The 16,927-nt window shown below is 43.1% G+C and overlaps 1 protein-coding gene across 6 annotated transcripts in view; it reads right to left on the bottom strand.

Moving 5' to 3' along the window:
- Dst (dystonin) overlaps nucleotides 1-16,927 on the bottom strand; it is a 400,583-nt gene that overhangs the window by 323,848 nt on the left and 59,808 nt on the right. For all 6 annotated transcript variants that reach the window (XM_055606512.1, XM_055606422.1, XM_055606436.1 and 3 more), the window contains exon 3: nucleotides 16,474-16,674. In XM_055606512.1, coding sequence (XP_055462487.1) covers nucleotides 16,474-16,674 — 201 coding nt within the window. The remainder of the gene's footprint in view (nucleotides 1-16,473; nucleotides 16,675-16,927) is intronic.

Below are 16,927 nucleotides of genomic sequence, written 5' to 3'. Positions count from 1 at the left end.
CTCCCCCTGTAAGAAGGTCTGTGCTTTCTGTCCCTTGAACCAAAGAAGGGAGCACACAGAGACCTCTTGAAGGGTAACACTCACCCTCTCTGCAGTTTAGAAGCCACAAGGCTGGACTGTGATTTTCATCCGAGGAACCTAAAGGTGAAGATTGGTTGGAGAAAAAGCCTCCCTGGAGCCAACACACCCTTCCAGGGTGGGCAAAGGACATGTCTCTGAGGGGACCCCAATTTTAATCTTAAGAAAGAGGAGTCTAGTGTTGGCATCTTTACAAATGGCTACAACTTAAGAAGACTTCAAAATGGAAGGAAGGACTGAACAAAGGAGAAGAGGGAGAGCCACCAGAAAAACAAAAGCCAGGACACCTTCCCACAGGAAGGAAACAACACCAGTGTAAGAGGATCAGTTCCTGGTCCTCACCAACACCACAATAAGAGCTGTGTAAAACTAGACTCACGTCACCTAATGCCCCATCTCTCCTTGAGCCTGACAAAGACTGGTCAAAAGCAACACCCAGAGTGCACAGGAGGAAATGTCCTCTGCATGGACTCCAGCTCGGGGAAGGGAAATGCTGATTCTGAATATGGAGCTACAGCAACAGCCAGGCCGAGGAAGCAATATTACACCAGGCTGAAGTCTTAACACCTGAAAGTAATTCTAAGAGTTTCTACACCTAAGATTAATAGTAAAGAACCTTCCTTGAGATCAGTGAGTGAGTTAAATGACAACTGATGAGAAAGAATAAAATGGACTTCTCCTTGTTCCCTAAATCAAAACAAAGAATTACACAAGAAAGGATGGTCTCCTAACACTTCTCATCACACACTCAAATTCAACTACGTTCAGCCCTATCTCTGAAGAAACTTGTCTTTACATCGCAGGTGAAGTGCACTCTCGAGAGAGTCTACAGAGTTCCCAGTATAGTACAGATTGTGTTCTCTACTGCTTTTTGCTTACACCCATGTCCTGTGACTTCAAAAGGCCATCTGTGATTCAGTGATGCGTTCAATTCTCTAGCTTATGAACATGAACAAAGGCACTAGTCAACACTGTAAGGTTAGCGCTACGGCCCCACTCCTACAGCAGGGAAGGTAAGCCACAGGCAGCCCAGTAACCCTTCTCCGAAGCACGGAGACAGGACCACAACCACTCCAGGCCGTGCTGCTCTGGGTGCAAACCCAGCCACCGCTCAGTGTCCACCACAGGGCTCATCTTTGCTAACCGGTTTGGCTTAGCTTACTGGGCCCACCAGTTGAATAAAATAGTCGTTGCGTCATACGTGAACACAATTTAATTTCTGATGCCATGTTAACTGCTCGGACACTCAGAAGACTACCAAGGAAGGTATTTGGGGCATACAGAATACGCCTGACTTGGCAATGACCTTGGCAATCTGTCCCCACAGCTGGGCCTCTAATCTTGTTTCTGCTCATCCTCACTCTGACTTCTCACCTTACAACTTCCCCTAACTTCAATAAATCTAGGCAGTAGCTGCTCAGAAGAACGAAGAGATTTGTGATGATTAAATATTTATCAAAATCCTCCAAGTCCTTGTGGGCTGATGTTTAGAAATGAAATAATAATCTCTCCTGTAAGGTAAGCGTCAGAACAAAAGACAGAAACTACGATGAAGAATTTACTTTAAAGAAACAACTTCAGTGTGTTTCTAAAACAGTCATGCTGTTCTGTTGTCAATTCACTTGGCTCTGTAATCTGCACAAAAGATAATGGAAAGCATCAATTAATGACATATTCACTCAGTGCCTAGCAATGCAACATCCTATCCTACTCCACACTTCCTACACTCAAGGAAATGAGAGAGCAGGGAAAAAAGCCACCATGGCTGCAGAGCAAAGTGAGTAACTTCCAGAGCACTCAGAAAATGCCTGGCATCTGAACCACTCAACTTCACCCTTCCCTTCCCACTTGCAGGGACCCAGCAGCTAAGTTTTAAAAGCAATCTAGGTGTGGGCTGTTTGGTTTTGGTTATTTTGAGACAGTACTCATCATATAGCCCAGGCTGGCCTCAAATTCTTTAATCTTCCTGCCTCAGCCTCCAAGGTGGTGGGATCACAGATTTGCACCTCCCACACCCAAGCGCACACGGGTTTTTGTTTTGTTGTTTTGTTTTTTAAACCCTAGGGTTCAAAATTCTACTGTTCAATCATAGTCAAGATTTCACTCCTAAGAAGAAACAATATGGCCAGGATATAACCCAGTGGCCTCTCTTTGGAAGGAACACTTTCTGTAACCAAGCCTAACTCTAATCAGACTGTTAAGGGGTGGTTGATTTTCATGTCACAGAGGAAGAAAAGGTCCCAAGAGAAGGAGGGTGAATAAAAAAAGATGCTAGAATCTCAACTGATTTTTCAACACCTTTTCCACACACAGACCTGAAAGGAGCAGAGAAATCCACTTTGAGGTGTGTATTTAGGTGGTTTTTTTGGCTTTGGAGCATCTGGAATGAAATTTACATTAAATAGTTTTAATCTCCTTGGAATACAGAATAAGGACAAAAAGCTGAAAAGTATATGTCACAGCAACTATTATCACAGTGAAAGGGAAATGGCTACAAAAAAAAAAAAACTGACTTGTTTTCAACACTCAGACTGTCCATTTAAAAATGATCATTTTTTTTTTTTTTTAGCTGGGTCATAGTGGTGAATTTTAATGCTAATATTTGGGAGGCAGAGGCAGGGAGATCTCTGAGGCCAGCCCAGACTATAGTGTGTGTTCCAGGACAGCCAGGGCTACACAGAAAAACCTTGTCTAGAGAAAGAAAACAAAAAGAAGAAAGTTCCAAGCCAGCCAGGGATATTCATACTGAAACTCTGCGGCTGCAAGTCATGAAAATTATAAAAGCCCATAGATCCTGAAAGCAGCTCGCTGTTTCTTAAATACCAGCGCACAACTATTCTGTTTTAAACCCAACTGGAGAAACAGCTCAAAAAACAAACAAACAAAAATACACCAACTATCCATGCCATTTCTAATAAAACTAAATAATTCAAATAAAATTCTCAGGCAAGGATGGGAACTTTAACTATGCTTTAAATAGAGCAAAAAAAAAAAAAATGTGTGACTCAGTCTCTGGCCCACTGATTAGCAAAGGACACATAGAAATACGAGCAGTGAAGTGGAAGGAAACAATCTACGCTGTGAAGTGGTCTCCGGACAAGAGCCGCATAATGGATGTAATGCCAATATTCAAGATGGACTCAGATTGATCAGGCAACTCAATAGCTTGCATTTTAGGTGTCATTAAAGTTTCATGAGTTCTGGGAGAAGAGAGAAGTGTACAGTCTGGGAAGACAGAGTAGTATGGAAATAGAATAATTCTACTTACTACAAAAAAATTGCTAAAACAGGTACCATCTGCCTTTTTAGCAAACTATGTCAAGCCATATGCTTTCTTCCAAGTTCCTTTGTTTTAATAACATTCTTATTTTTGTATTAGTAAATATGCCAAAAATAAAAATTCATTTTAGAGAAGAATTCGTTTTTAGATATTAAAATAGAAATGCCATGCTTACATAACTCCTCATTTATTTACAGTATTTAAATTTTAAATAATACACACAATCTATATTTGCTAACATGTTTAGCTTTTTTCTAAAAAAAAAAAAAAAAAAAGAGTCTTTGTTAGAAGAAAATAAAATTTTTTGGTGCCAAAAGATAGCAGTGTGAATATTGTCCCCTCTGCCCTTCTAAAAACCTCCGAATAAGAATCTGACCTCTGGCCAGGAGGTGGTAGCACACCCCTTTGATCCCAGCAACCAGGAGGCAGAGGCAGTCTTGCCTACAGAGTGAGTTAAAAGGCAGGCAGGACTTCACAGAGAAACTGTCTCAAAAAATAAAAACAAAGCAAACAACAACACAAAGAATCTGAAATCTGGAAGGTCCCTCACACATTCAGGCTGACTTCAAAAAAAAACTATGAAACAAAGAACACATACTATAAACTTCAAATAAAGGTCTGTTAGTGTTTGCTGTAGTTTTATTTCATTTTACTTATGTTCTGAGACATAAGTAATCTTGAGACACTAAGACATCCTGGCCTGGGACTCACTTAGTAGACTGGGCCAGTCTTCAACTCTCAGAAATCTCCCCTGCTTCAGATCCTCACGCTGGACTACAGGCGTGAGCACCCACATACAGTTGGAAGTTTTCCGTGTGGAAAGGTTGAAGACAGTAGAAACCAGGGAACTTTTGTGTGCAGCCCGATACAGATGGTTTTAAAGACTGTCTCACGGGTGTTGTTTGATTAGTAAGAACGTTAGTAAGCATCTCTAAAACATGGGGTGGGGACATTTTTTTTTCCTCTCCAAAATCTCAATATTATGGTTAGCAAAGCATCTTATTCAGATGCATAAACGTCTTGTGTTTGCCGAGTCCTCTCAAGAGTCCTTCCTCTGTGACACTGGTGTCCATCTGCTCAGGGCATCCTCGCCACATCTGGTTGGCAGATCTTGGAAATCTCCTTTTCCACAGGTTAGTAATTCATTGGTTGCAGGAACTAGGGATTTTTTCCTAGAACTTTCCGCAGTATGGTTTTCCTCTGCTGTATTTTCAAGTGTAACAAATAACAAGTGTTTCTGTCCCTGGATTTCGTGTATTGAAGCTACCAGTTTAAATCAGGCTGACACCTGCCCATAGTATTCTTTTCATCCGGGATTATTTTGAATATTCTTTGCTTTCTCTGTTTTCACATAAATTTTAAGATTTTTTTTTTCCTATGTCTGGGAGGACACCCTGGAATTTTTATTAGGATTGCATTAAATTTTAGATTGCTTGGTGGAATGGTAATTTTCACAACATTATTTCTTTCAAGGTTTGAGTATGAAAAAAAAAATCTTTCCATCTGCTAGTGTCTTCCTCAGTTTCTTTCTTCAGTGTCTAAAAGTTTTGACTATAAAGGCCTTTCTTTTTTTTTTCAAAGATGTATGTATGTATTTTTGCCTGCAGGTTTATGTGTGCTAGAGGAAGCTAGAAGAGAGCACGTGGGTGCTGGGAATCAAACCTTAGTCCTTGGTACAGCAACAAATGCTCTTAACCACTAGGCTATATCTCCAGCCTCTTTCATTTGTTTGATTAACTGTTGGTCATTGAGGTCCTAAAGGACCCAAAATAGTGGCTCTTGACATTCCTCTTGGTTGCCCACCTTAATTACCTTCTGAGACTATAAGACACCATGACTGCATGAAACAGAGAAATTAGGCTGAAACTGAGCTAGAAGCTTCCTCCCTGCTAGCTAGATTTCATAGTACAAAAGGTTCCATACAGGCTGCTGGGAAAGAAAAGAAGAGAAACAATCCTACCCTGCTGTGGACCATAACCACCAACCTATCAGGCAGCATGGGCTTACTGTTGCAATAGTGGCTGTTATAATGAAATTCACTGCTTTCTGTATTAAATACTTGTTCCATAAGAGGGAATTCATGCCTGATATTGTAAATCTAATAAAAAACTCACAGCAAAAGATATCTTAGGGGGAAACTTTCCACAGCTCTTTAGCAAAATTTACCCAGCAACAATTTGCCTTCTACATAGTTATATTTACCCTCAGACAAATGCTACTTGAGGCCTTAATTAGAGAAGTTTCTTTTCACAATGAGTGGCAGTAAATGCAGAAGATGCTGAGAATAAGTGATGGTCAAGGACCTTAACAACCCAGAAAACAACAAAGAAGAAGGGACAGATAGAATGTAAGAGCCAGAAGACCTTAAGAAGGGCTGTAAAAGAACGACATCCAGGAAGGGCACAGCCAATAACGCTATGGTCTCACAGAAGTTACAGCTGTCTGCAATGGACCTGCACAAGACTGGGCCTGTCAATAGTCAACCACTGAGGAAGAAGGGCTCAGAGGGCCCTGCCATTCCCTCCTGACCCACAGGCCACTGATGGACTCTGGGAGAGGGGCAGTCATTGTCTTCTGCTGTGTGTGTGTTGATATGCAGGCTTCAATAGACAGTGCCTGGCATTTCAATCGAAAACAAAAGCAAACAGTAAGACAGCTACCTGTTCAACTAAGTCTAAATCTTGTGGCTCTGCAGGTACGAATGTGCTGATTCTGAGTAAAAAGAGAGCAGGGGAGATGGTTCAATTTGTAACATGCCTACCATGGGAGCATGAGGGCCTAAGTTTGGATCCCCGGGCCCCACATAAAAGGTGGGCACATGAAAGTCCATGACCTCAGTGCTAAGAGAAGTAGAGACAGGAAGATCTCTGAGATTCATGAGCTAGCCAGTCTAGGCCACAGGATCAGTGGGAAATGCTGGCTGAAAAAAAAAAAAAGTGAAGAAATAATCAAGAAAGACACTACATCAACTTGGCAGCCTCCACATGCAAGCATGTGACACACCTACTCACATGCATGCATAAACACATGCACGTGCAAACATCCACTCACATGCATGCATATACACGTGTGTACATACCCACAGAGATTTTATAGGCTATCACAGTGTAGGCGTGTTAGTGAATTATTCATTCTTTTCACATTTCAATGACCATTTTTTAAACAAATTCATTCTATTTTGAAGTTGTCATTTCCAATTCAATCTTAGAATTACAGATATATTCTTTTTTTAAGATTTACTTATTTATTATGTATACAATGTTCTGTCTGCATGTATACCTGCATGCCAGAAGAGAACACCAGATCTCATTATAGATGGTTGTGAGCCACCATGTGGTTGCTGGGAATTGAACTCAGGCCTTCTGGAAGAACAACCAGTGCTCTTAACCTCTGAGCCATCTCTCCAGCCCCTACTGAGATTTTCAAAAAGTTCTCTTTTCATATGTGGTTCTTATGGTCCCCATGGGTTCATATATTTGAATACTTAGTACCTAGATGGTGGAACTGTTTAGGAAGGATTGGAAGGCATGGTGTGTTGGGGGCGTGTCACTGGAATGGGATCTGAGGTTTCAAAAGCCCACTCCACTCCTAGTTAGCTCTGTCTTGTACCTGTGGATGGAGAGGTGAGCTCTCAGCTACTGCACCACTGACATGTCTACCTGCAGGTACATTCTCCCACATGACGATCATGGACTCACCATCCAAAACTGAAAACCTAATAAACTCTCTTTCTAAAAGTAGCTCTGGTCATGGTATCAGCCCTCTGGAATGGTTTAGAGGCATTAAAGAAGGTAACATTTGAAAACTTAAGAATTAGACATGAGAAAAAAAGGTCCAGAGAGATAAAATTGTGAATGCAGAAAAGAAAACTGCTAGTTATGGAGCATGGCACCCACACAGCGATAACAGCAGGACTGCCTGTGCCTCAACATCCTAGGAGGAAAATCTGGCAACAGGAGACAGTGAATCAGAGACCTTTCACATTCCCACAAGCTCTACAGCCTCTGGTCCATGAGAACCAAGCATGACACAGGTGAGCTAAACTTCATCCACTTCACTATGATACATGACCTTAAATTAATCTTTAAAAAGAACCCAATAAATCAAATCTCAGGTAAAGATGTGTATCAAACCTTCTAGTGGCAGAATAAAAGAGACTCCATTGTTATAGTTGTTAAAGTAAAGGCTCTTGAGGCCTACCTTCTCAGAGCAATTTTCAGGTTATTCTGTTTGGAGGTAAAATAATGAACCTGGATCCACAGCTATCCACAAAAACTAAAGTGTGTATGAGGGATGTTTAGTTTATTTTGCTTAGCACTTAAGGAATATATGTTTGTTTTGTTTTAAAGTAACAAGGGCCCTGAACACAAGGAAAACAAATAAATGACAAGAAGCCTTGCCATAGTCAAAATGTTCTAAGAGAAATAGGACTTACTAGCTATGTTTCTTGTCTCTGATTGGAGCACATGAATCCCTTCACCAAGTTTATGGTTTCATGAATAGTTTGGGAGACCAAAGCATGCATTCATTTGCACTTTTCAAGAGGTAGTGCTCAATTGTCTTGCATGCTGAATATGGCGCACCAATTATTTACAGACTTTTGATAATAACCAGGTGACATATTTTAGAAACATCTATTAATTGAGAACCTAAAAATACTAATATAACAATGAGCAACAAGAACTCTGTAACTGAATGAGCATCACTTAATAAATTCTCTTTAGACGCAGTGGCTAAGAGCACTTGCTGTTCTTACATAGTATCTGGGTTCACTTCCCATAACTCACATGGTAGCTAACAACTGTAACTCAAATCCAGGAAGATCTGAAGCCCTCTTCTGGCCTCTGCAGGCAGTGTGCTAACACAGTACACGGACATACATACAAGTAAAATACCCACACACATAAAATAAAAATAAATGAATCTTAAAACATATAATCCTTGTTAGGCAGTTACCAAAAAGAGATTCTGACTTCACTCAATAAATTCACTCCCTAGAAATGCAAAAAGGAAAAGGAAGCAGATGACTTTTTTAAGAACTCTGCATTTGTTGATTAGTTATCAGCAGTCCAAGCCTTCTGATGAAGGGGAAGTGTCCTGAGGTCATGCAAATAAAGCTGCTTAGTACTGTATATTTAAAAGGGAAGGGGAAGGGAAGTCCACTCAACACAAGCAGGAAAAAAACAAAGAGGCAGACAACCAGCCACATTTATAATATAATAAAGATCAAAGACTGTGCTTGTTTGGCAAACCTGATAAAGATATGCGAAAATCTTACTAATGTTAACTTATAAAAACTAAAAAAAACTATGTAATGTTCCAAAGTACTCCACAACCTTACAACCACCTAAGGAGCAGTACAGACACACAAGCAGAAAATATCCCCTAGATGCCAACCAGCAAACAACAGAAGAGAACAGCAAGGCAAGGAACCAGTTTCGCAGAGGACACAGGAAGGCAAAGAGTGATAAACGGGACTGGAAAATCCTCTCATGCTATTTTCTCTCGTCTCTACCTGAACAACCTTTCTTAACCTAATGTGAAATAAAAGTTAAAAGTCCTGGAACCATCTCTGCTTCTGTTTCCAGAGAGAGTGTTAAGAGACTACAAGAGAAAAGTATATCAAATCTTTTTTTTTTTGGTGGGGGTATAGTGGGGGTGAGACCAGGCCTCACTATGTAACTCTGGCTGCCCTGGAACTTACTACGTAGACAATATAGTCTGGGCCGGCCTCAGACTACTAGGATCCCCCTGCCTCTGCCTCAAGTGCTGAGATCAAAGGCGTGTACCACCACGCCCTGCTTAGATCAATGTTAACCAAATCATGAAAGGACTATTTGCAATTCTAGAGGCACATTACCAGAGAGATGAAAAATGGTTCACCATGTTTCCCCCTATCACATTTGGGTTCCACTTACAGCAGAAGAGAGGGAAGTGAATACAGAGAGCGGAGCGAGGGGCCGGAATCAGCAATTACCTTGTTTGAGGCTAGTCAGGCGGCCTGTCGCTTCCTGGAGTTCATCTGCAATGACCGGCTGAACTCTACTCCTTACAAGGATCCCTCACACGTAAGCTAAGTGAAAGTTCACCGTTTGCAGAGAAGCCTTTAGAACAGAGGAAAAATGTACCTGGGAGCAGCTTCAGGCCATGCTTCCCTATTTCAGCGCTAACAGCTCTCCTCCCAGACTCTCACATCAGAAGGAACCAAGGTTCAGCTCCGGCTCTCTCCCTCACTTCCTGGGCCATCTAAACCTTCTCTTCCTGGGCTGCCTAATCCAGATTGTGGACTTGAGAACATCTTTGTGCAAATGACTCCCAAATCCAGATTCACATCTTCTATGACAGACATTCTTTAGGCTATCTTGTTGACACTCCAAACTTAACATTCAAAATCCTAAATTTTTGTTTTCCCTAATTTGAACCTAAGCCTGTTTCTTCTTCTCTGTTATTAATCCAGGTTTTCTGGATTTTCGCACTCAATAAACAAGCATCTTGCTTACGGCAGGAGCTCAGAAGTATGAAAACAGGAGCTCCTAGGTGATATTCCTGCCAGAGGCAGAAGCAAGTTACAGCTTGGACAACCATGCAGGAGCATTAGCAGCCAAGGACAGAGGTCTAACTCTAAGCCACAGAGAAAGGGAGGCAATTCTGTTGCAACATTGAAAAGAACTAGCATCTGTGAAATAAAGCAGAAATAGATTTTAAAAAAATAACCCTGGAACCTTTATGTCTTGTGCCTGAGAGCTGCCATTACATCCCTGACTACACATTAGAACCAAGGTTCCTGGGTTCCCTAACACAAAAAGAGCAAGCCAATAATGTGTACAGCAAAAAAAAAAAAAAAAAAAAAAAGAGATTTAGGGCTTATCTACTGCTTCCATCATCATTTAAAAATAGGTTTTGGGGGAAGAGTCTAGAACTCATTAGCACATGAGACAGCTCCCTGAACAGAACACCAACAGCACAGGCTCTAAGAGCAACAATCAATAAATGGGACCTCATGAAACAGAAAAGCTTCTGAAACCAAAGGACACTGTTGTCAGAACAAAATGACAGCCTACAGACTAGGAAAGGATCTTCACCAACCCTATATCTGACTCTAATATCCAGAATATATAAAGAACTAAAGAAGTTAAAAAGCAACAAATCAAGTAATCCAATTAAAATATGGGGTACAGAGCTAAACAGAGATTTCTCTGTAGAGGAATACAAAATGATAGAGAAACACTTAAAGAAATGTTCAACGTCCTTAGCCATCAGAGAGATGCAAATCAAAACAACCCTGAGATTTCACCTTACACCCATCAGAATGGCCAAGATCAAAAATTCAAGTGACAACACATGCTGGAGAGGTTGTGGAGAAAGGGGAACCCTCCTCCATTGCTGGTGAGAATGTAAACTTGTACAACCACTTTGGAAATCAATCTGGCACTTTCTCAGACAATTAGGAATAGCGCTTCGCTTCCTCAAGATCCAGCTATACCACCCCTAGGCATATAACCAAAATATGGTCAAGTACACAGCAAGGACATTTGCTCAACCATGTTTGTAGCAGCTTTATTCGTAATAGCCAAAAGCTGGAAACAGCTCAGATGCCCCTCAACAGAGGAATGGATGCAGAAATTGTGGTATATTCACACAGTGGAACACTACTCAGCAATTAAAAACAAGGAAATCATGAAATTTGCAGGCAAATGGTGGAATCTAGAAAAGATCATCCTGAGTGAAGTATCCCAGAAGCAGAAAGACACACACGGTATATACTCACTTATAAGTGGTTATTAGACATGTCATATAGGGTAAACATACTGAAATCTGTACACCTAAAAAAGCTAAGCAAGAAGGAGGACCCTGGGTAAGATGATCAATCCTTACTCAGAAAGACAAGCGGGATGGACATTGGAAGAAGGAGAAAACAGGAAACAGGACAGGAGCCTACCACAGAGGGCCTCTGAAAGACTACCCAGAAGTGTATCAAAGCAGATGCTGAGACTATTAACCAAACTTTGGGCAGAGTGCAGGGAATCTTAGGAAAGAAGAGGGAGATAGTAAGACCTGAAGAGGACAGAAGCTCCACAAGGAGAACAACAGAACCAAAAAACTTTGGGCACATGGGTCTTTTCTGAGACTGTTTCTCCAACCAGGGACTATGCATGGATATAACCTAGAACCCCTGCTCAGATGTAGCCCATGACAGCTCAGTCTCCAAGTAGGTTTCCTAGTAAGGGGAACAGGGACTGTCTCTGACATGAACTCAGTGGCTGGCTCTTTGATCACCTCTCCCTCAGGGGGGAGCAGCCTTGCCAGGCCACAGAGAAGGACAATACAAACAGTCCTGATGAGACCTGAAAAGCTAGGGTCAGATGGAAGGGGAGGAGGACCTCCCCTATCTGTGGACTTGGAGAGGGGTATGGGAGGAGTTGAGGGAGGGCAGGTAAGATGGGGAGGAAATGAGGGTGGGGGCTACAGCTGAGATACAAAATGAATAAACTGTAATTAACAAATAAAAAATTAAAATTTAATTAAAAATGGGTTTTGACTGATATAATTGTTTTTGGTTTTTGTTATTGTTTTGTTGTTGTTGTTTGTTTTGTTTTCCTGAGACAGGGTTTCTCTGTATAGTCCTGGCTCTCCAGGACTAGGCTGGCCCTGAACTCACAGAGATCCGGCTGCTTCTGTCAGCTGAGTGCTGGGATTAAAGGCATGCCACTACTGCCCAGCTGACAGATGTTACTGTTTGAAACCCAAAGAGTTCATGTCCACAGCATCTGTCACCTGTGCAAGTAGGGCCATTGTGGTTAAGATATTCAGGGGGTAGATTAGAAATGAGAACATGCAGAATTCCCCATTTTTCCCTTAACATTCTCAAGTCGAGAAGACCTGGGTTTATATGCCTGCCCTGCTTTCTACCAGGTATAAGTTTCCTACTCTGGAAATGGAGGGCTCGCCCGAGAACTGCTAGAGGAATTAAACGAGAAGCCAAACAGAGAAGAGCACAGGGAACATAGCCCGGGAAGCAGGAGGCAAACACGTAGGGATACAAGTCTCTTCACAGCAATGAAAGCCGCTGTGGTCCTAATCGGGAAAGCCCACCATGCTCTCCTAGGTTGGAAGCGCAGTGCCTTGCCTGTGGCACCGTCTAAAGGCTGTGAAGTGAAGGCGACAGAGCCTGGCTGGAGGACAGCGCTTGCAGGTGATTTCTGCTTCCTGCCATGGGCCACCCTGTGCTCCTTCCTGCCTGAGCCGTGTGAATGTGCTCCTACCATCAAAGACTGGGCTGTCCTGCTTTGCCTCTCTTAGTAATAGAGTGCAACCTTCTGAAACCAGGAGACAAAATACAGCCTTCCCCTCTTGTTTCAATGTTGGTTCACAGCAATGAAAAAGTGATTAATGCAGTATTTAAGGGCTCTGGGATTCAGAAACCAGAGAGCATTTTGTCAATAATATGAAAGCACAAGGGAGGAGCTGGATCTGATTGTCTTTCCTGCTCCAATGTGGTTCAAGATATCTAAGCATGACAATGACAAACCCTAAAATAGACATTAAATCTCAAGACACATTTACTGAGAGAAAATCAGGATAAACTGGCTGACTACCTACTCAGCTTTAGAGACAGCTAACTCCCCAAAGGAGTGACATAAGAAGTACATGTATTATTAATTAAGCTTCTATTAGTGATCCCCATTATACATCTTACAGGCATACTTAAGTATAAATTATGAATCCAGCAGTGAAAGGCCCCGAACGCATTCCACATGACGTGTCATCATGAATGTAGTCCTACTACACGATGCCTACAATGGTCGTGTTGTCCTTTATCCTCCTTCCATGCTGGGGAGCAAACCCACACCTGTGTGCCAGCTGAGTGAATGCTTTACCACTGAGCTACAACGGCCTCAGCCACTTCCCTATTTTCTGACTCTTCCTTGCAGCTACTCTGCCAGTCTTTCTTACTAAGGAATCTTATTAAAACTGCTACTCGCAATGCCTGTTAAGTGGTTCGCAGAAAGCCATCCAAATAGCCCCGGATCACTGTGCTTGATGCAACATCATCCCACCTCCCAGCCAAAGCTGGAGGTCATTTTTGCAGCAGTATGTGGCAGCACTGACTATATCCAAATGCAGAGGTGAAAAAAGGAGCAGGTTTGGTCCCATGTTGAATGGAGCATTGCAGCAGGTAATTAAATCCATCAGAGGACGTAGACCGTTTGGTCCACAGGCAACATAAAAACAGGGGAATGTTAGCAGTGAGCAGCCAGACTACTTCAAAAGTTTGCATAGGAATCATAGGAAACAGGCAGTCAACAGTCTCCTCGCTGCTGACTGACAACTTCTGGTCTCCCGTAAAACATATCAGAGGGGCAATCAGAAGGGGAAATGGGCACCACCTGCCCCAGAGCATGCACGCCAGGATTTGGGTAGCCTCTACTACTCTCCCCTCCTGTAACCTCACCCTCCACCCCAGCGGCTCCTTCAGAAGGAAGTGGAGTAAAAGCCATCCTCCCATTCCCTAGCACTAGGAACAGATGTCTGAGTTGAGGCCTGACACCTTGAAGACCTGCTGCCCGTGCTGCATGTTTCACCTCCCCAACGCCAGCATACTCCCCTGGCCCTGGGCCTGTGTGAAGCACGGGAAGGGAAGTCCAAACCAGGGGTCCTGTGGAAAGGCTTTGGCCCCAGTCAGCTTCTGCAGATTTCTTTGGTATGTATTTCTCTTATGCAAACGGTTCTCCATACTCCTTCTGCCTAAACACACCAGGCCCGACCTAGCAATGCCTGCCTATGTCTCATACACCGATAACAGGTCCTTGTCATTAGCAGCTCTGTTGCACATGATTCATCATCAACATGACCCTTCTGCTGGTCTAGTTGCTAAGCCTATTCCCTCGTGTGCCTGCCACCCAGGGACCCCAGTGAAGTGGCATCTGCGGTTTTACGGTTTGCAGAGGCATTATCAAGTCCAACCTTGGCAGTTCCCTGAGGGTGTCAGCATAGGAAATGGCCATAGTTGGCTCAACAGAGCATGAGGAAGAGCCAGGTGAACGTATCTTTTAATCCTAACAATACAGACTCATTGCAGTTCCAGAAACATTATTTTTTTTAATTTTTATTAATTACACTTTATTCACTTTGTATCCCTCTGTGGCCCCCCTCCTCCCCTCCCAATCCCACTCTCCCTCCCCTTTCTTCACACATGCCCCACCCCAAGTCCACTGATAGGGGAGGTCTTCCTCTCCTTCCTTCTGATCCTAGTTTATCAGGTCTCATCAGGAGTAGCTGCACTGTCTTCCTCTGTGGCCTGGTAAGGTTGCTCCCCCTCAGGGGGAGGTGATCAAAGAGCAGGCTAATCAGTTCATGTCAGAGACAGTCCCTGTTCCCATTACTATGGAGGCCACTTGGATACTGAACTGCCATGGGCAACATCTGTGCAGGGGTTCTAGTTTATCTCCATCAATGGACCTTGGTTAGAGTATCAGTCTCAGAAAGGACCCCTGTGCCCAGATTTTTTGGTTCTGTTGCTCTCCTTGTGGAGCTCCTGTCCTCTCCAGGTCTTATTATTTCCTACTTCTTTCATGAAATTCCCTGCACTCTGGCCAAAGGTTGGCCATAAGTCTCAGCATCTGCTTTGATACCCTGCACAGTAGAGCCTTTCAGAGGCCCTCTGTGGCAGGCTCCTATACTGTTCCCTGTTTTCTACAAACAACCTAGATGCCCCTCAACTGAGGAATGGATACAGAAATTGTGGTATATCTACACAATGGAATATTACTCAGCAATAAAAAACAAGGAAATCATGAAATTTGCAGGTAAATGGTGAAAACTGGAAAAGATCATCCTGAGTGAGGTATCCCAGAAGCAAAAAGACACACAGAGTATATACTCACTCATAAGTGGATATTAGACATATAATTTAGGATACACCTACTAAAATCTGTACACCTAAAGAAACTAATCAAGGAGGACTCAGGCAAAATGCTCAAACCCCATACAGAAAGGCAAAGAGGTTGGACATCAGAAGAAGGAGAAAACAGAAATATTATTTTAAAGCTTTCAAAAAGCATTTCCTGAGGCCCAAATCCTTAATTGTCAGTGTTGGTTAGAAAATCCGTGTGCCAGAACCAACCAGGACAAAAATATCAGAACACCTAGAATAATATGCTTAGAAAATGAGGGTATCATGCCCCTGCTGAGCTCCAGCACCCCAGGGAAAGCAGTGCTGCTGTCACTAGTCATACAGGACACTTGGTTAGTGTCTTAGTCACAGTTATATTACTGTGACAAACCATGACCAAGGCAACCTATACAAGAAAGCATCTAATTTAGGGTTCACAGCTCCAGGGACTAGAGTATATGGTCATTACAGGGAGCACAGCAGCAGGTAGACAGCCATGACTCTGACGCCGAGGCTGAGAGCTTACACCTTGAAACCACAGCCACCAGGCTAAGAGAGAGATGACTGGGAATAGCTTAAACCTCAAAATCCATACCAAGTGACACACCTTTCCCAACAAGGCCACACCTCCCAATCCTTCCCAAGCAGTTCCACCAAGAGGAGTGGGGGGGATATGAGCCTATGGGGGCCGTTCTTATTCAAACCTACACAGTTAGGGAGGCAGAGCTCCTGCCTTCCTACAGTTGCAAGGTCACGGTTGTAAGGTCTCCCAGAGTTACCCTGAGCTGGCTTTCCCAGCCCTAGAAAAGGGGACCATTGGCTACCAGCACAGATTCCAGCTCTCTTCAGTGCTTTTCCTGTCCTGACACTGCTCTGCTGTGGCTGTGAGGAACTGACATGCCTCAGCCTGCCAGCCTGCTCACTCTAGAGCCCCCAACCTCACTCTAGACCACAGCTTCAAAGGCACTAGGAATTCCCCAGACGTTGGATCAGTCTGTGTGACACTGACCTGCTCTTGCCTCTGGCAAGGACCTACCCAACACCTTCTTAGAAACCACAACCCTTTCTTGATGTGACCACAGTGTCACTCTGTGGGGGTGACAACAGCCCAATTATCTGATCCAAACTTATCTAAGAGAATGATTTCACCCATTTTCAACTTGACACAACCTAAAAATGACTGTGTATTCAACACTTATACAAAAGACAGCTCTCTACTCACAGGCCTTCTGGTTGAAGCACCTTGGACAGAATGATAAAATTCTGGCTGCACTCGGCTATTTTTCTTGATCCTTCGCTTCCTCGCTGCCAACTCTTGCTCGCTCTGATGGTGAGCTTCCACCACAGGCTTCGCTTCTTCTAGCCGGGCAGCTGCAGCCGCTGCAACTCGTCTCCTGATGTGGCGAGGGCTTGCTCGGAATCCCTGTGGCAGGAAATACACACACACATAGGAATTCAGGTTTTCACTGACTCTGCATCAATATTTTCTGGACTTACTTACACTTACACTAAGTACTCCCCAAGTTCCCCTAGTCAATGAAATCATGCATATTCCCAATGTGAGCGTAAGAGATTGAACATGTGGGAAAAATTATCCCCAGGACTCACGGTATTTATACCTGAGAAAATGGTCGTAAGATCCAGCAAATGTATGGACGAATGCAGAAGGACAGATG

This window comes from Psammomys obesus, unplaced genomic scaffold (assembly GCF_907164565.1).
Source record: "Psammomys obesus unplaced genomic scaffold, mPsaObe1.curated_primary_1811, whole genome shotgun sequence".
NCBI classification, from domain to species: domain Eukaryota; kingdom Metazoa; phylum Chordata; class Mammalia; order Rodentia; family Muridae; genus Psammomys; species Psammomys obesus.
The sequence above is the reverse complement of the archived record's forward strand: the minus strand, read 5'-3'. Positions and strand labels throughout refer to the sequence as shown.